At 33.9% G+C, this 21,505-nt stretch overlaps 1 protein-coding gene across 1 annotated transcript in view; it reads left to right on the top strand.

Annotated features, from left to right (window-relative positions):
* MDGA2 (MAM domain containing glycosylphosphatidylinositol anchor 2) overlaps positions 1-21,505 on the top strand; it is an 873,596-nt gene that overhangs the window by 799,104 nt on the left and 52,987 nt on the right. Inside the window, exons 11-12 of the mRNA XM_054592473.1 lie at positions 16,352-16,529; positions 20,670-20,690. Of these exons, the coding sequence (XP_054448448.1) occupies positions 16,352-16,529; positions 20,670-20,690 (199 nt within the window). The remainder of the gene's footprint in view (positions 1-16,351; positions 16,530-20,669; positions 20,691-21,505) is intronic.

The following is a 21,505-nucleotide window of genomic DNA, read 5'->3' as shown; positions in this document are numbered from 1 at the left end:
TGACCATCCATGGCAAAGCAGGGAGGCAGGGGCTATGTCCCTGCCAGCAGGGGCAAGCCAAGTCTCCTCAGGAGCCTGTTTTTCCAAGGCCTCCTGAATATTTCCAGCCTTGGGACCCTTCAGCCTGTCAACAGGGTTGTAGCTCCTGAAACCAGGCCGGGCATTTCCCAATAATTTGTGAGACTCTTCTCTTTTGCTTCTGATTCTTAAGTTAATCTGTCTTGATTTCCTGACTTTGTGGTGTGAACTTCTATGGTTGGAGACCGCTGTTGTTTTTTCTTTCTTTGGTTGCCTCTGATGATGTCAGATGTTGACCCTGCCTGACCTTAGGCAGTCTGTTTGAGACTTCCAGTAATCTACTGTTTGTGGCTGTCTCCTTCAGTTGTTAATCTATTCACTCTACATTTAGCAGGCCACCTTAGCTCAGGCCGGGTGGAGTCCCTTCTGGAGGTGGGTCCTCTCTCACTGCCGGTGTAAGGGGGAGGAGTCCACACTGGGATCCCACTGGCTACTCTCTCCATTCTCTCCCCAAAGCCTCCATTCCCAGTCTCTCCTCAAGTGTCGCCAGACCTCTCTGCACCCCCTTTAGCCAGAGATCTACTGTCTGTGGTTGCTACTCTGCACTCAGCAGGTCGCTTAGACAGCACAGGGAGGGGTGGAATCCCACTTGGGGGTGGGGCTATTGGGTCCTTTGACGCTGGTGCCACTCAGGGGCGGTCTCTGCCTGAGCAAGATGGATGCTGCCACATGGGGGATGAGTCAGCACTGAGATCCCGCCAGCTACTCTCTCAGTTCTCTCCGCAAAGCCTCCTTCCCCAGTCTCTCCTCAGCCGTCTCCAGCCCACCCTGCCCCCGCCTTTGCCGGAGACCAGGGTAAGTGGCTGCAAATAAAAATTTATGCATTGGCCCTTTAAATGGCTCTTTGCATCTTCAGCCACCTGTCTCTGGCAGAGAGCAACCCTGCCGCTTTTCGCAGCTGGCTGTTTTCTGTGTACCTTTTGGGCTCTGGTGCTGTGGGGTAGAGATCCCCGCTTTTGGTTTAGACCCCGTTCTTCTCAGGGGGATCCAACTGGCCTGTTCAATATCCTTCTGGTGCTGCTGCCCATGGACACCTGCCTGTCTTCTCAGGTCTGTACTGCACTCCTTACCAGTTAGATTGTGCTAAAGCTGATTCTTCTGTCTCCAAGGTTACAAGGCTCCTCTCTCACTATTGTTCAGTTGTTTGTTCCAGGTTATTTCTCCCCAATTCAGCTGTAATTCCAGGTTGGTCCTGGGAGGAGGTCAGTGTGACTTCCACTCAGTCCTCCGCCATCTTGATTCTCTTCTATTTGCAATATATTAATCTACCAGTGACGTTTACCAGAGTCTCCCACTGCATCTCCAGTTCACATCTCTCCAGATAGCAGTGACTCACTAACTAGTCAAGGAAGCAAAACTTCCAAACTGCATGAAAAACCGATAGATCCACTAAAGCTATGGCCCGCTCAATGCTGTCTTTACCTGAGGATTATTGTGATACTTTGCTTTCTTTTGTAACCAGGTAACTATTATGATAAAGAATATAAATTAGAAAAACTACAGGGAATAACGTTCAAGACATTCAAAGATAAATGCGAACTGTTATTATACTATGCAAGTTAAATAGTGACCACTAAAACAGCTGAAAATTTGAAGACACATATTAAACTTTTTTTTGTAATTCTTTTATCAGCTGCTCTATCATTATTTAAAATTATAGCAGAAGAGGCTGAGGTTTGTGACCTGAGAGTTTTAAGACACGCTCACAAACCTACTTACCGAAAACTAAAAAAATGGCAAATGAGTTTTGAACACATTTTATAAAATCTAAGCAAAAACAGTAGTTTTGAGGGCCCAGGCCTTAAGTCAAATGGGATTTTGTGGTATTGGGAATGGACAGAGGAGGTGGTTGAGAGAAAAATGTTGAGCTACAAAAACCTTTATGTCAGGAGTAAAAACATTGGGAAAATTTTAAATGCAAATACAAAGAGTCACCAGGCATGAGGGATATTTTTGTAAAAGTGAGGGATGAATACTAGAATAAGCCCTAGAGGTCCCCTGAGTTAGACACCTACAACCCAGTTGAGGGGGAGCAGTGTAGGCTCACTTCCTGCTTGTAACTCAGGAAGTTTGCAGAACTTTCCCAGAAACTCAGTCCTGCTTGGGGAGCCCTTGAGTAGCAAAGTAGCCCAGCTAAAGCCAATTTTCAGAGATGGGAGCCTGGCTGTTATTTTACTTCACTGTGGTGCAGGGGAATCAGTCAAGATTCACCAAACCCCCAAAAAGACAGGTCAGAGATAGCAAATAATGTGCTTTAGTCTAGGAAAGATGCAGACCGAATAGAATTATTCATCGAGGGCCAAAGCTTTCCCAAAGATATAGGCCAAAAATGACTAGCACAGGAAAAAAAGACCATATGAAGTTGATTAAGTCTGGGAGACTGTCAGTAGGAAATAACTCATCCAAGCACTAAGGTATCCCTCTACCACAATGACAAGAACATTCAAGTACACTCCCAGGTAGCACCAGTACTCAAAGTAATTGGGTTAAAACATGAGTTTATCAAGTTCAAATCTTAAACACACTGAGTTCAATTTGAATTGGAAAGAATTCAAGTTTTCCATAATAGCAATAAGGTAAAAAAATTCAATTTTAGAAAAATAAAGAATTTTCCATTTTTAGGAAAGTCAAATTTGTGGTTATAAAATTCATACTTTCTCTAATTGCTATTTAATAGCTAATCCTTCTCAATTTCATGCTTTAACATTATTATGAGCTTCAACCTCTGAAGTCAAAGTTTCCAGGTATAGTATACATTGGAAGCTATCCAGCTCAATGTTGAGGACATTATGGATCATTCCTTCTCCAAATATTGGAACTAGTATTCAAATAGTTTCTTCTTCAAATACTATTGTCTAGATTGAAAAAGGTTTGATTTTACTTTTGTCAGTACTTTTTAGTTCACTTTGATGTTACTGTTAATACTGCTGTTGTTGTCCCTACTACTATTTAATACAATACCAAAGAAGTTTTTATTCATGCATAATTTTACCACCTAACACAGCTATTCTTATTTTGCATAACTTCTCAATAGGTTTATATATTTTGCACAGCTACAACCAAATTGCTTATATTTTGTACCGTGCTATGTTAACTTTACATTATATTCTGGACATTTTCCATTTTTCGACATAACCTTCAATATTATACATCATATCGATGAATAATAATTACTTAAATCATTTTTTAAGCACCTCAACTTTTAACTCAGATCCCTATTAGGTAGAATTTCATATTTTGCTTATGGATAAGGCTAAAATTAAAATATACATAAATACATACATCCCATTATGTTAAAAAGTGAAAAAAGACTCTTTTCTCAAGTCAAAAGAGTTTAGTGTCATTGTGGCTATTACTAAATTTTACAAAATAAGATTGCAACAAAATACCAGGTCATTTTGTGCTTAAAGACAGCACTGCTAGAGCTCCTCAATCCAAAAATATTTTTCTACTATACCTTGTTACTATTCCATATTTAGAATCCATTTTATGCTATTTATAGAAATAAACTTACCAACATTTATGCAATGTAGTAAATTATTTAACAGATATTGTTATCCATGTATATATAAACTTTGTTCTATATACATATCTGTCAATCTAATTGTCACCACAGTTGCATTATTTGCCATCTTCGAATTGATTTAAACATGGATCCCTAAATGCTTTCTAAAAACCTTTCATATTGCAATATGATTACATTGAGAGACAAAACATATTCTGTATTTGACAATGACCTATCATGCTTGTGACAATGAAAATACAATTAAAAATAGATGTTACCCACATACCTCTAGATTTAACAAAATTTCAAAGTTAGTAAATGTTGATATAATCTACTGAAGGATTATTCATAAATCAGTCTGTCAAAGGCTACAAGCTAGATTTCAAGAAAAGCTATTTAACTTTCACTTAGACATAAAAAATAGAAGCTTCTAAAGAGAAATGGGAAACAAAAAATATTAAGGATCTGTATACTGAAAAACAAACTGTCAGTTCTAAAGGCATTAATATCATGAGCAAAGTATGAAAAAAATATTTCTCGGGGTTGAAAAAGTGACTCTAATTAAGAAAAATTCATACTGAATGTGAAGCACATGAAACTAAAATTTGTAGCAATGAAAGAAGAGTATATAATTAATTGGATAAATGTACGGGAAATGCTGTATTACTAATTATCCCTTTATCCCCTAAGGTGTTGTTAAAATAGCAGTGTATCTTAAAACCCATGTCATCTTTATCTGAAGTTATAAGGAAATTGTATTTTAACTCATTAAAATGTTATCTTAGCTAGTTTATACACTGTGGGATAAACATAAAATTAACTTCTGTAATATGTGGGTTTTTAGCATCAGCTATTATTTTTACTAGAAGTGTGGCTGGTAAACATGAGTGGAAGTTTCCTATTAAATGAGCTTATCAATATCTCTTTTACAAGGTTACTTAAAAATAAATGGAAAGCAAACATATGTATGTCTGGTGTTCAGTTCATGTGCACCCTCACCTCCTCTTCTAGTGCTGAAAGAAGTTTGGAGCCCAGAGGGAAAGGAAAAGATGGCATTGTTTTTTGTTCACATCTTAGAATCTGCTGCAGCCTTCTGCTTAAAGGAGCTGATTTTATTATTTTTAAAATTAAAAAATTAATATGATTTTTCCTTCTGAAACCTTTGCAACATTACCTTTCAAGTGCATTCAGTGGTAAAAACGGAAAACTACAGCTTTTCATAAAATTCCTCCTTCTGGTGGATTTCTGGGTTTTGAAGCTATACTCTAAATTATGTGAAAAGAACACAATTTTAAATCAACATGCATATGGGTATACTCTGGACTGTCATTGAAATTATAGTTTGGGTCCTATGTTTCCTCAGGGTTTTGTGGCATTACCTGCAAACTGTGGGCAATATTGCATTTTCTTTTGTATGTGCATTTAGTTTTTGCATTTTTACACTTGCACAGATCACTGAGATACAACATGAAGGATTTAATTGCTTATTCCTCAACTGCTGAAGTATATACTTTCATTAAAGCATTAAAATTAAAGACTTGGAATCAACATTATTGCTTTTTTAAATACACATATGAAGTTGTGTACTCCAGAGTTGTAATAAGTATAATGACATCAATATATCTGCCAACTAAAATTACTCAAGTAGAGCATCTCATTATAGCAACAGAATACTCAGTGTCCCATGAGGATGTATTACAAATATTAAGTGATATTAAACTTATATTAACATTCAGAAAAGTATACCTTGACTAAACTTGTGTGCCTTTAGATAATAGTAAAATGTCAAATTATTCTCTACATGTTTTTCTGAGTTTGAATTACTTATATCTATCTTCTGAAATAACAGTGCTTTGCCTTTAGTTCATACATCTAATTTAAAAATCTAAAATCTATAAATAGTGAAATTGTCATTTACATTATATTATTTTATAGAATCTTTAGCCTCCAAAACTGATAGAAACTTTGTAGTATCTTGCATCAGCTATGCATGAGTAAAGTACTTTCTGTGCAATTAGGTTTTATGTCCATTTTTACTAGAGTATTTAAATTCAGTGATTGTATGTGGTTATTACTGAGTTGAATTTTCTTCTGCACTCCTTGGAGGCCAGTTAAATACACACTATGCTGGAATTTAATCTCATCACACCTTTACCAAGATAATGAGCAGACATTGTAGGTATAACAATTAATAAGAAATTGTTTCTGTCTTATAATCTATATGCAGAAATTACTATAACAGTATTATAACTATATGGCTCTGGTAAAAGGTTACAGGAGAGATAAAATCTAGGAAAGCAAAGGGGAAAGTGATGCCAGAAAGAGTGATTTTGGGTGTAACCAAATTTTGCAGATGCTACTCTCAATCTATATAGCATTAACTTTCCTTTGTCTCATTTTCCTCATTTATAAAACAGGGTTAGAATTAGTTCCTACCTATTAAGAGTTATGGTAGATTATACATAAAGGTAAGTATAATACAGTTAACAAAGTGCTGTCACATAGTAAGGACTTATGTATGCAGTGGATTTTTCTGGTTTTAAATTATCTGACCAGAAGATACAAGTTAAGGAATAATCAATGCTGAGCTGTTGGAAGAAGCATTAGTATTAACGAGGTGGTGTAGCAAGACTGAGCTATGCTTCATTAAATGTAGCCTCTGGGTCATCTGCAACCAAGTAGTCTTGTGCAGGAGATGATTTTTAGAAGTTATATTTATAAAAAATTTAAAAAAATTAATTTCTAAACTTTTGGAAGCAGAAATATGGGTTGTTAAGACTTGAGATTTGTCATGTGACCCTCATGCATGTCCTAATATGAGCACCACTATTGCAGAGTGTAAGAAACATCACATATAAGATCCTGAAGCATACACAAAAATAATATATGCATATTTATATATACCCTAAAAATGTAAAACTAGAAAAAAACCCACCAAATTTAGTTAAGTACTTTCTTTACCCTCTCATAATTGTATCTTGTTTTGATGCTCTCCTAACCCATGTGACCAGTTTCTTGAATTCAGTATTTAAGTATTTACTATTTTCTGTATTCTGTTATGCATATATACATATGTATTCAAAATGCATACTTTAAACTTAAATTTTACAATATTTCTGCTACAAAATTAAGTTTTACTCAGCTTTAGGAAATTCATCCCTGATAATGTGTGTAGCTTGAGTTCATTTTTCATGCTGTATTTTGTGTTACAGTTTATGAAGAGTCTACAATTTGATTATTCTGCCTATATTGGTGTTTAAATTATTTTCTGTTTTCTATGCTATGAATATTCCTGTTTCTTGGTATGCAAAAGTTTATCTGTTCTCATTGCAATATTGTTTTTATTGCCAAATTGCTCTCCATATTTATACCACTTTACATACTCATTAGGAGGACATATTTAGAAGACATTTTTCTGTGGACTTCTTGATTGTTGCATATCATTGTGTGGAAGCATCTGATTTTTTTTTCCAAGCCTCTCTTTTCAAGTTCATTTGCACAGCAAACATCCTTAGAATATTGAGATAGTGTTTCCCTATGTAGCATGGGCAGGTCTGTTTAACGTCCAGTATGATAAATATGGATAATGCTTACGCAAGTTTGATTACTACAAATTACAAAATCCTAAAGTTTCTTAAGCTCAGGTTTTTTCCCATGTGATGCAAACCCAAGTCATGTGCAAAATCCACTGAGCCCTTCTTCATCAGTCCTGTATGACTTGAGAGGCAAGGGGAACAAATATGAATGTGAAGCTTACTTTGTCAGTTTATGTTATGCTATAGATATCAGATATACAAAGATCAGATATATATTCATATATATGTGTATATATATAATAAGGCAACTATACTTATAGTAGTTATATAAATAAAAGACAACTCAAGTTATATGCAAAACCCAGGAGATTAGAGAAGTACCACAGTAGAATTTTTTGATAGCATTTTTTTAGAGTAGTTTAAGTTCACAGCAGTAATTAACAGAAAGTACAGGGTTTCCCATATGCCTCCTACCAAAAAACATGTATCGCTTTCCCTAATATCAACACCTTGCTCAACAACATACAAGATATGGTGAGCAGAGTGACTCTCAGTCAGCCAGCCAGAGGGAAGGACCCACTGAAGAACAGCCCAACAATAATCAAAACCTAATTACAACCAGAGAGCCAACATAAATAGTACAAAGGGCATCCCAAGAGTGTCAAGTTCGGGAGATTAAGGAGACAGCACCACTGAATCCCATAGATCTCCTACTATAGAAGTTCATACCATAGAGACAGGGAGTCAAAGAAGATCAAGAAGCAGAAACAAACCAGAAGAGTACCTCAAATGGGAGGACAAAGAAACAACACACAATCAAAAGGAAAAAGGAATCCCAAGAAAGAGTGCTAAATGAAATATAGGGAAGTAAACTATCAGACATTGAATTTAACATAATGGTCATAAGGAACCTCAATGAGCTCAGTGATAACTACAAAGAACTACAGGGAAGCTACAAGGAACTTACTGTGAACTGCATCACCATGAAAAAGGGCATAGAAACTGTCAATAAAAGCGAGAAGAGAATGAAGAATATAATTTCTGAATTGAAGAACACAGTGGAAGGAATTAAAAGCAGGCTAGAGGGAGCAGAGAGCTTCATCAGTGAGATGGAGGACAATGTAGAAAAAATTCCCAGGCACAGCAACAAAATGAAAAAAAAATCTCAAAAAGAATGAAGAGAGTTTAAGGAAGTTGCAGATCAAAATGAAATATAATAATATTCATATCATAGGAATACCAGAAAGAGAAGAAAAGGAGCAAAGCATAGAAAACCTGTTTGAAAAAGTAATAACAGAAAACTTCCCTATCTTGATGACAGTAAAAGTCACACAAGTCCAGGAAGCACAGAGGGTCCCAATCAAGGTTAATCCAAAGAGGCCTACTCCAAGACCCATTATAATTAAAATGGCAAAATTTAAACAAAATGAGAATATATTAAAGGTAGCAAGGAAGAAAGAGCTATTAACATACAAGGGATCCCTGATAAAGCTATCAGATGATTACTCAACAGAAACACTAAAAGCCAGAAGAGAATGGCAAGACATATTCCAAGTAATGAAAAGCAGAAGCCTGCAATCAAGACTACTCTACCCAGCAAACCTTTCATTTAAAATGGAAGTCAAACAAGGAGTTTCCCAGACAAATGAAGGCTAAAAAAATATACCTCCACTAAACCAGCATTACATGACATGCTAAAGGGACTGCTTTATGAAGATGAAGGAAAAGAGAGAGAGAAGAGAACACAGGTTTAGAAGGGAACACAGGTCTTAAAGGAAAAAATGGCAATGAATAAGAACCTGTCCATAGTAACCTTAAATATAAATGAATTAAATGCTCCAATCAAAAGACTAGGATAGCTGAATGGATAAGAAAACGTGACCTACATATACGCTGTCTACAAGAGATCCACTTCATACCAAAAGATCTACACAGGCTGAAAGCGAAAGGATGGGAAAAATATTCTAAGCAAAAGAACATGAAAAAAAAAAAAAGCTGGGGTAGCAATACTTATATCAGACAAAATAGATTTCAAAACTAAGACCATAAAAAAAAAAGAAAACAAAGGAGGACACTATATAATACTCAAGAGAACAATCCATTGATAAGATATAATGCTTTTAAACATATATGTACCCAGTACAGGAGCAAAAAAATATATTAATGAAAATCTAGAAGACTTTAAAAAATATATCAATATCAATACACTCATAGTAGGGGATTTTAACACTTCATTGTCAACAATGGATAGATCTTCCTAACAAATAATCAACAAGGATATTGTGGCATTGAACAACACTCTAGATCAAATGGACTTTATTGATATATACAGAACATTTCACCCCAAAGAAGCAAAATATACATTCTTTTTAAATGCACATGGGATATTTTGAAAGATAGACCACATGGTAGCTTAGAAAACAAGCTTCAACAAACTCAGGAAAATTGAAATCATATCAAGCATCTTCTCAGATCACAATGGCTTAAAACTTGAAATCAACCTCTAGGTAAAAACTTAAAAAGACTCAAATTCATGGAGATTGAATAGCATGCTATTAAATAATGAATGGGTTAACAAAGAAATCAAGGCAGAAATAAAAAATTTGCTGGAAACAAATGAAAAATGAACACACAACAGCCCAAAACTTATGGGACACAATGAAGACAGTCCTGAGAGGGAAGTTCATAGCAATAGAGGCCTACCTAAAAAAGATAGAAAAATGTCAAATAAATGACCTAACCCTACATCCAAGAACTAGAGGAACAACAAGAAACAAAGCCCAGAGTCAGTAGAAGGAAGGAAATAATCAAGATCAGAAAAGAATTAAATGACATAGAAACTAAAAGAGCAATTTAAAGGATCAATAAATCCACGAGCTTAATAAATCCATGAGCTTGTTTTTTGAAAAGATACACATGAACCAGGCAGAGAAAGACAAATACCATATAATCTCACCTATAAGTGGAACCTAATCAACAAAACAAACAAGCAAGAAAAATATAACCAGCAACATTGAAAGAAACAAAACAAACCAACAGTAACCAGAGGGGAGGGGGAAGGGAGGTAATGGGGAAAAGAAGGGGAAAGGTAAAGTCAAGGAACATGTATAAAGGACCCATGGACAGAGCCAAAGTGGGGAAGGATTGAGTGTGGGAGGTGGGGGTGGGTGGGGTAGAGGAAAGCGGTGTCAGGAAAATGGAGACAACTGTACTTGAACAATAAAAAAATAAATTAAAAATAAAAGAAGGAAATAATCAAGATCAGAGCAGAATTAAATGACACAGAGAGTAAAAGAAAATTGAAAGGATCAATAAATCCAAAAGCTGGTTCTTTCAAAAGATAAACAAAATTGACAAGATTTTAACCAGACTCATCAAGAAAAAAAGAGAGAGGGCACAAATAAATAAAATCGAAACAAAAGAGGAGCTATTACAATGAATACCACAGAAATACAAAGGATCATAAGATATTATTATGAAAAACGATATGCTAAGAAATTTGACAACTAGGGCAAAATGGACAAATTTCTAGGAACATATAATCTTCCAAAAGTGAATGAAGAAGAAGAAGAAAGCCTAAATAGACTGATAACAATTAGTGAAATTGAAGCTGTAATAAGAAAGCTCCCAGCACACAAGAGACCTGGAATGGATGGCTTCACAGATGAATTCTACAAAACATTTAGGGAAGAGCTAACTCTTATCTTTCTCAAACTATTCCAAAATTTCAAGAATAAAGAAGACTCCCAAACACTTTTTATGAGGTCAGTATTATCCTACTTCTAAAACCCAATAAAGACACAACAAATAAAACTGCAGGCCAATATACCTAATAAATATAGATGCTAAAATCTTCAACAAAATATTGGCAAACAAGATCCAGGAATACATTAAAATGATCATACACCATGATCAAGTGGGATTCATCCCAGGGATGCAATGATGGTATAAAATTTGCAAATCAATAAGCATAATACACCACATAAATAAAATGAAAGACAAAAATCACATGATCACATCACTACGTGCTTAAGGAACATTTATTAAATGCAGAGAATATATATTGTACTGTAGTAAGTTTTTATTTATAATCACTGCTTGACTATGTTGATAAAGTTGTTTAACTATAAAAAAAAAGAGAGAGAGAAACCTACAGCCAAAATCACACTCAACAGACAAAAACTAAAAGCTTCCCCCCTAAGATAAGGAAAAGGATAAGGATGTCCACTTTCACCACTTTTATTCAATATAGTATTGAAAGTTCTAGCCACAGTGGTCAGACAAAGAAAAGAAATAAAAGACATCCAAATTGGAAAGAAAGAAATAAAACTGTCATTATTTGCAGAAGACATGATAGTGTACCTAGAAAACATTATAGATTCCACCAGAAAACTACTTGACCTAATAAGTGAATTTGACAAAATAGTGGGATACGGAGGCAATATTACAAAATTAAATGCATTTTTGTACACCAACAATGAAATATCAGAAACTAGGGGAAATAATCCCATTTACTATAACGACAAGAAAAATCAAATACATAGGAATAAACTTAAACAGGGAGGTAAAAAACCTGTACTTGGAAATCTATTGAACACTGAAGAAAGAAATTAAGGAAGATACAAACAAATAGAAGCATATACCATGTTCATAGATTGAAAGAGTTAACATTGTTAAAATGTCCACACTACCCAAAGCAATCTATAGATTCAACATAATCCCAATTAAAATACCAATTACATATTTCACAGATTTAGAACAAATATTTCAAAAATTTAGGTGGAACCAAAAATGACCCTGAATAGCCTCAACAATTTTGAGAAGTAAGAACATAGTAGGAGGGATCACAGTACCTTATATCAAACTATACTACAGGCCATTATAATCAAAACAGTCTGGTACTGGCATAAGAACAGACACATAGATCAGTGGAACAAAACAGAGAGCCCAGAAGTAAATCCATGTCTCTATGGTCTATTAATATTTGGCAAAGGGAGCAGGAACATAAAATAGAGTAAAAGTAGCCTCGTCAACAAATGGTATTGGGAGAGCTGAAATGGACATGCAAAAAAAATGAAACTAGACCACTTTCTTACACCATACACTAGGATAAACTCAAAATGGCTAAAAGACTTACATATAAGCTATGAAATCATAAAATTCCTAGAGGAGAACAAAGGCAGGAAAATTTCAGCTATCCCACGCAGCTGTATTTTTGCTGATATATCCTCTAGGGCAAGGGAAATAAAGGAAAGAATAAACAAATGGGACTACATCAAATTAAAAAGCATCTGCATGGCTAAGGAAAACTTCAGCAATGTGAAAAGGGAACGAACCATGTGGGAAAACATATTTGCCAACAATAACTCAGACAAGGTTTTGATCTCTAGAATGCATAAAGAACTTACACGACTCAACACCAGGAAGACAAACAAACCAATTAAAAAATGGGCAAAGGACCTGAACAGACACTTCTCCAAGGAGGACATACATAAGGCCCAGAGACATATGATAGGATGTTCGACATCACTTGCCATCAGGGAGACGCAAATTAAAACCACAATGAGATATCACCTCACACCAGTCAGAATGACCATCATTAACAGAACAAAATAAACTCAAGATGGATAAAAGATTTAAATATAAGATGTGACACCATAAAAGTCCTAGAGGAACACATAGGCAGGAAAATTTCAGATATCCCACACAGCAGTATTTTCACTGTACGTCCCCAAGAGCAAAGGGCATAAAGGAAAGAATAAACAAATGGGAATACATGAAACTAAAAAACTTTTGCACGGCTAAAGAAAACATCATCAAAGTGAAAAGGGAACCAATTGTATGTGAAAATATATTTGCCAATGATACCTCGGACAAGGATTTGATCTCCAAAATATATAGAGAACTCACATGACTCCACACCAGAAAGACAAACAATCCAATTAAAAAATGGACAAAGGACCTGAACTGACACTTCTACAAGGAGGACATACAGTTGGCCCATAGACATATGAAAGGATGCTCAACACCACTAGCTATCAGAGAGATGCAAATTAAAACCACAATGTGATGCCACCTTACAGTGGTCAGAATGGCCATCATTAACAAATCAACAAACTACAAGCGCTGGAGAGGTTGTGGAGAGGAGGGAACACTAGTGCATTGGTGAGAAAGCAGACTGGTGCAGCCACTGTAGAGAACAGTGTGGAATATCCTCAAGAAAACTAAAAATGGAACTGTATTTTGATCAAGCGATTCCACTGCTGGGATTATACCCTAAGAATCTTGAATCACCTGTTCAAAAGAACTTATGCACCCCAATAGTCATAGCAGCAATATTTATAACAGCCAAGTGCTGGAAACAACCTAAGCACCCATTAGTAAATGTGTGGATCAAAAAACTGTGTTACATTTATACAGTGGAATACTAAGCAGCAACTTTTACCCTTCAAGACACCATGGATGGAATTGGAGAACATTATACTAAGTGAAATAGGCCAATTGGTGAAAGACAAATACCATATGATCTCACCTATAATGGGAACCTAATGAGCAAAATAAAACCAGAGGCATGGAAACAAGGAACAAACTGTCAGAGACTAAAGTAGAGGGGGAAGGTGATAAGTGAGGGAAAAAGAGAAAGGGACAAGTTAAAGAACATGTGTAAATGACCCGTGGACACAGCACAGTAGGGATTGACTGTGGGAGTGGAGGATGGGCAGGGGAGGGCAATTGTGGGAAATTGGGACAACTGTAATAGAACAATAATTAAAAATAAAAGTGTAAAATGGTTAAAAAAAAAAAAGCATCCTCTTCCAGAGGATGTTGTTTCAACTGATGAACCTGCAGTGACCTATTATTATCAGTGTCCATAGTTTACATTAGGGTTCACTCTTGGTGTTTTACACTCTATGAGTTTGAGTAAATTTATTATTACATGTATCCCCCATTATTCATCATACAGAGTAGTTTTATTGCCCTAAAAATCCTCTGTGCTCAGCTTATTCATCCTTCCTTCTCCCCTAATCCCTTGAAACTTCTAATCTTTTTCACTGTCCATACTTTTGCCTCTCCCAGAATTTCATGCAGTTAGAATGGTAGAGTATGTAGCATTTTCATATTGGTTTGTTTTACTTTTTAATATGCATTTAAGTTTCCTCCATGTATTTTTTAAAAAATTTAGTACATTGTATTTTTTTTCCATTACCATTTAGTCCCTTTATACCTTGTCCCGCCTCCTCTGCAATCACCACCCTGTTGTCCATGTTCATGAGTCCTTTTTCTTTTTTGCTCAATCCCTCCCTCCCCCTACCCCAGCTGTTGTCCTGCTCTCCGTCTAGGAGTATGTCCTCATTTTCCTTGTTAGTTTAGTTTGTTCATTAGATTCCATATGAGTGAAATCATATGGTATTTGTATTTCTCTGATTGGCTTAATTCACTTAGCATAATGTTCTCCAGGTCTATCCATATTGTTGCAAAGGGTAAAATTTTCTTCTTTTTTATGGTCAAGTAGTATTCCATTATATAATATCCCATAGTTGTTTCACCCACTCATCTACTGATGGACACTTGGGCTGCTTCTGAATCTTAGTGATTGTAAATAACACTGCAATGAACGTAGAGGTACTTATGTTCTTCCAAATTAGTGTTTTGTGTTTCTTCAGGAAAATTCCCAGAAATGGAATAGCTGGATCGAAAGGCAGATACATTTTTATTTTTTTGAGGCATCTCCATATTGCTTTCCCCAGTATTTCCTTTATAAATGTCCATGTGCAGATTTTTTGCATAGATTTAAGTTTTCCCCTCCTTTGGGTAAACATCAAGGATCACAATTGCTGGGTCATATGGAAAGAGTATATTTAGTTTTGTAAATATAACCACTAAACTATCCTCCAATGTGGCTATACCATTTTGCATTCTCACCAGCAGTGAATAACAGTGCATAGTTGTGCACTGGCTGGTGTGGTTCAGTTGGTTGGAGCATTGTCCTGTAAGTAAAAGGTTGTGGGTTTGATTCCCAGTCAGGGCACATACCCAGGTTGCAGGTTTGATCTCCTGTCCTGGTTCAGGTGCATGCCACCCTTGGCCTGGACACATACTATCCCTGGTGTTGGTGCCAACCCCAGTCCGGGAATATATGGGAGGAAGCCTATCGATGCTTCTCTCTCGCACCAATGTTTCTCTCTCTTCCTTCCTCTCTCTCTAGAAGCAATGAATAAATTGTCCTCAGATGAGGATAACAAAATTAAAATAAAAAGAGTTCCTAGTTGTCTGCATCCTTGGCAGCATTTGATATCTTCAGTGTTCTGGATTTTGAGCAGTTTTAATAGGTGTGTAATGAAAACTCAATGTTATTTTAATTTGCATTTCTTTGATGACATATAATGTGAAGCATCTTTTTTTTTTAAAAAAATCTTTGGCCCCTTGTTTAAATATTTTTTTGTTTTCCTGTCGTTGAATTTTAGGAGATATTTATGTCCCTTGTATAAGAGTTCTTTATCAGTGTGTCTTTTGCAAATAAGTCTGTGGCTTGTCTTTTCATTCTTGTGATAATGTCTTTGGTAAAGTAGAAATTTTTTATATTAAAGAAGCCTGGCTTATTTTTTTTCTCATGGACTGTGATTTTGGTGTTGTATTTAAAAAGTCATTGTGACACCCAGGGTATTCTAGGTTTTCTCCTATGTTATCTCCTAGGAGTTTTTGCAGTTTTGTGTTTTCCATGCAGGTCTGTGAGCCATTTTGAGTTAAATGCTGTGAAGGGTATAATGTCTGTATCTAGACACAATATTTTGCATGTAGCTTCCCAGTGTTCTAGCATAATCGTTGAAAAGACTGTCTTTGCTCCATTGCATTGTTTTTGCCAAAGATCAGCTGGCAAAAACAGTATGTAAAAATTATCAGTATGTAAAATAAGAGGTTAACTTATATTTCTTCAAGTTTCCAGATTAAGACTTCAATAGACTATTTCATATTTCTCTAACTCAGTATCAGATGACATAGTAAACCTGTTTGTATACCAGACTATTCTGTGATAATTTAATAATTACCTGCAAGCACTTGCAAAATGTGTTGCTTATCATACAAACTTGAACTTTAATAAAATGTATTCATAATATTAGTACTCTCTTCTCTAATAAAATTTCAGAATTTCTTTTCCAATTTAGTTACAACACAATTACGTACCTCTGAATCAGACATTGGGAACATTATTGCATAATTATTTTCGTTTCAGGCTGGGCAACAGCGTTGGTGGGAACAGGAGATAAAAATAAATGGAAATATTCAAAAAGGAGAATTAATTACATATAATTTGACTGAGCTAATTAAACCAGAGGCTTATGAAGTCCGACTAACACCTCTCACCAAATTTGGTGAAGGAGACTCAACAATTCGTGTCATTAAATATAGTGGTAAGTAGCCTTTTATGTAAAAGTATCTATTTGCATATTAAATTTAGCATATTGGTACACTGGGTCATAAGCCAAGTAACAAAACACCCTCACAAAACTTAATCATCATAGGGATTAATATTAGATTATAAATGTAGAAATATAGAATGTTTTAATTAAACCTATATGATAATGTCAGCAATGTCCCTTTATTTTCTATATTATAAGTTGTTATGTAATATTTCTGCATTTTAGTTTTTTCAGGTTCTTAATGGCTTTAAATTTATATCATTAAGAAGTTAACAAATGTTATAAAAATGTTTAAAAAATTTTAAACAATGGACTTTTTTAGAATATTCTTAGGTTTATATAAAACTGAGAAGAAAATAGAACTGTTATAGATGCCCTCTCCCCCAACACAATTTTTCCCATTATGAAGATGTAACATTAGTGTGGACAATTGTTACAACTGGTTAACACACATCGATATATTATTATTACAGTAAATAGTTACATTAGGGTGTATTATTTATGTTTATAGTTATAGGGATTTTGAGAAGTGTGTAATGTTGTTTAATGGCCATTATAGAAACAAAGAGTACTTTCACAGGCCTAAAAATTCACCCTGTTCTTCCTATTTTTCTGCCCTCCTTCCTCCAACCCTCATAACCACTGATTTCTTTTTTAATTGTCTGCAGTTTTGCCTTTTCCAAAATGTTGGAATCATACAGCATGTAGCCTTTTCAAACTGGCTTATTTCACTGAGTAATGCACTTATAAATTCTTCCACATCATTTTGCTAACTATATCACTTTCTTGTAGAATAACATGCCACTGTATGGAGGTACTAATTTCTTTATCATTCACCGATTGCTGAAGAACATCTTAGTTGACTATTCTGGTCCATTTTTTATGTGGTTATCTGTATTTGATAGTTTGTCTTCGTAAACTATACACATTTGATATTTCTTCATACATGTGCTACTTGAGCAAAAATTAAAACGAGCATAAAGCCTTAAAAAATAAAAGTTGATTAAAAACTTTTAAAAAGTAGAAACAATTGCAATGACTAGCTCTAGAATTGTAAAAATATTTTTCAGGTTTGAGTGAATCAGCAGCAATATATATCATATTTGTTCCATTAATTCAATTAAATATAACTCTTTTTTGTCATTGATTTTCAGAGTTTTACTTAAAAATCAAAATTATTTATAATAAAAATGTATTTTTTTGCAGTTGAAGATCTTTATTCTGTTTAGCATTAAGTATATTTTCCCAGTTAAGAGAGATTAATACTGTCAAAATTAAAAAATAAAGTGGAATTATTAAAAACTCATTAGAGCTTCTTTTTCATATTAAACTTCTTTTTTCTTCACTCTTCTCTCATTAGTCAGAGTATATTGGGCATGACATGCAATTTTCATTAAAAGATTAAGAAATACGGGTGGGGCAAAAGTAGGTTTACAATCGTTTGTATAGAAAATAATATGATAATAAGTGATAACATAAGAATAAACTGTGTTTTCATACTCATAACTGTAAACCTAGTTTTGTCACATCCTGTATGATATAGAGTGGAATATTCATAGAAGAACAATGGATGTAAAAGCATTAGAATCATTGCATATTTTTTCTTGAATGTGGCCCTTTAAAAATATGCCTTTTATGTTAGTGACATAAATATTATGCACAATAACAATCAATTGTTATTGTTTAATCACCTCCATGATTGCTTGGATGGGTCACTAGATAGCATCCCCATATATTTTTCTAAAGTTTTAGTTTTATGTTTTCTAAAATATGAATTACTATCTCCTCTTATCTAATGTTTACTTTCCTTGTCCCAATGTTACAAAACTCTGGACTGTTTAATATGGAGAGGTATTAAAACAGTGCATTTAATACTTATTCCATTAAAACATGAAGAAATTAGGACCCTAGGAAGTTCCAGTGTCCTTTAGAATTAAAAAACCACAAAATTATAAACTCTGAGTAGAACTAGGGTTTATCCCTCATTAATGACAGAATATCTGTTTCTTTATTTAATTCAGAAATTATTGTGATTTTTAAAAAGAGATATAGAAAATATCTTTTTGAACTCAGTAGTTCTTATTGGAAAAAATGAGACAACAAACTAAAATGGAAAATAAATCTGGAAAATACATATTATGTTTAGTTTCAATTTTTAAAATTATCTACATTCTTAAGCATATTTATTAAAATTGTAAACATTTTCTTTAAAAATTACTAATTTTATGTAATATACACTGGGGTAAAGTATACTGTCATGGTAAACAGACATTTATATGAAATTAGACATGTCTATTCCATTGGAAAAAAGAACTCATTGCAATATTCAGAATTTAGAATGGCAAATTTTCACAAGGGTAATTGTGTTACTTATAGTGAATTTGGTGACTAAAACTATCATAGAAGAAGACTCAATTAAAATTCTATCTGGCCGCTCACAGACAGAGTGGTAGTTGCCAGAGGGGAGGGAGGTTGCGGGGCTGGGTGAACACAAGAAAGGATTAAGAAGTACAAATTGGTAGTTACAAAATAGTCACAGGGATGTACAACATAGGGAATACAGTCAATAATATTGCAGTAACTCTATATGGTGCCAGATAGATACTGGAAATATTGGGAGAAATACTTTGTAAACACTATGTTGTATACCTTAAAACAATACAAAATATTGAAAGTAAACTAGAAGCAAAAGATTTTTATAATAAAAATAAAAAATATAGTCTGGTCAGAGGTTACCTGTAGATTTCACATATTTTTTAGATTTATATTATAATTCCAAAATGCTTACCTCTTTGAAAGGTAATAGAACAATTTATATTATTTTAATTATGAAATAATTTTAATTTTTATTAAGGAATTTTCAAATTAAAATATATTGATATTGGGCAAAAAATTATTTTTTTCTCCACTTCAATGGAATTACTAAATGTATAGTACCTTCTCTAGTCCCTTCTCTATGTCATTCATTTTATGTTTAACAGGGAATGCAGAGTCATAAAAACAACTGAAAATGGGAATCGTCTGTCTTCCTTATGTGGAAAAAGTAATTGATTGAGAAGCTAACCCACTTTGTTAAAATTAATATCAATATCCTAATGTAACAATTATATATGAACATGTTTTGTGCATGTGTATACATTATTGACTTTCTTTCATACTTAACTAGTAATATCGAAGTTTAACATAAGTGGTTAATAATGAAAACTAGAAATTAAAAGCAGAGTTGATAAACTTCTGCAGGTTAGAATAACAGCCCATTGCAATCTTGGGAGATTATGATAATTCTTTTCTTCATCCAGAATGAAATTTCCTCTTAGAATGATAAATGATTAATTGATATATACAGATACCATTTTTGTCTCCTAGGTTAGATATATCTTTGTTGCGGTTTCAGTAAAATATAAAATTTACTCCTCTTCAAGTATAAATTAATTGATATGACAGTTACAAATAAACTGTAACATTATAAACAATAATAAAAAAATAAAAAGCAGGCTTACAAGCATTAAAAAAGAGTAGGAATCAATTGGTACTTGTATTGCAAACACAATTAGTTTTTTAAGATAAATATTTCGTGTGTACAAAAATGCAAATGTGCTGTTTATCACTGAAAATCCTTTGCGTGTATGTATATATGTCAATGGCTCTTTGTTTTAGGACACATATATGATGTGATAGGAAGATTGCTTTATTTATTTGCATACATACCATATTATTTTTACCAGAAGTAGATAACAATAAAAAAACTAAGGTGTACTCTCTGTCAGATAATTGCTTTCATTTTTAAAACATCTAGATTATATGTTGGCCTAATGTCAGCCTCAGTTTTGATTTCTGGGTTTTGTTTAGTTCTGGTTAAGATATAAAAGGACAGTGACTCCATTTTTTGGAAAATGACAAATTCCATGTGCTATTAAGCATTGATCTTTTGGGTACTTTCAGCCTGTTATTGCAGAGCTCCAAAGTAGATTCTATTCAATCTCCTAGAACAAAATGGATTGCAGATATAATTCTCCATGGTCACAGTGAGCAAGATCGTTAAGTTTTGATAAAGAACTATGAGACACTGATTAGACACTTATTAATAAGACATTCAAGCCATGCTAACATTATGCTTTTCTTTTCTTTTAGCTCCTGTTAATCCTCATTTGAGTAAGTATATTTTTACTTTAAAAATGGCATTATATTTCACAATTAAGAAAAACAGAAAATTTATAAATATACAAACATTATTGAGCAACTTTTCTTATTTGGTTTAAAATAGACTAGCTTTTTTCCCTTTTTTATTGAATTTATTGGAGTGATACTGTTTAACAAAATTATACAGGTTTCAGGTGCACTGGCTTCAGTGAAACTGGCATTAAATATGAATTTTAAATTTCAAAGAGTATAGTTATAAAGTCATTTAATATTGATAACTGGTATTTATAATTTTTTCTAAATATTGAGCCATTTACAACAACCTGTATAACATTTGTTATTTGTATAACTGTAGAAATTTTTTCTTGTGCATTACATATTACTTTTATTGCTTTTATTTTTAATTTTTATTTTTGTTTCTACATCCCACTCATAAAAGACTATTGTTACTTAGAAAATTGATATCTGAATGGTTTAATCCAGATTTTTCATGGATCACTATTCTATATCCCAATCTTATGGGGGAAAAAAAGATAATCTGGTCATCATCCTCTTGATAATATATCACATTAAACCTAAGAATTGATTTTTGTCTCCTATTTTGTGCCTGAGAATATATTGTTCTTGAATAATAAATAAATGAAGAGCCCCTTTGCACTCTTATTCCCATCCATCCAACATTCTCCATTACCTATACTTAGGGAAGAAAATATCAAAGTCTTTTTTCTCTATTTCCTTTTCTGCAATCATCTCTCACTTACTCTATAACAAGGCAAAACTACAGAATCTCTGTTCTTGCTGTTCTTTCTACCAAAGATCCTCTTTAA

This window comes from Pteronotus mesoamericanus, unplaced genomic scaffold (genome assembly GCF_021234165.1).
Source record: "Pteronotus mesoamericanus isolate MK-2021 breed Mesoamerican mustached bat unplaced genomic scaffold, CSHL_Meso_final contig_100, whole genome shotgun sequence".
Taxonomy (NCBI): domain Eukaryota; kingdom Metazoa; phylum Chordata; class Mammalia; order Chiroptera; family Mormoopidae; genus Pteronotus; species Pteronotus mesoamericanus.
The sequence above is the reverse complement of the archived record's forward strand: the minus strand, read 5'-3'. Positions and strand labels throughout refer to the sequence as shown.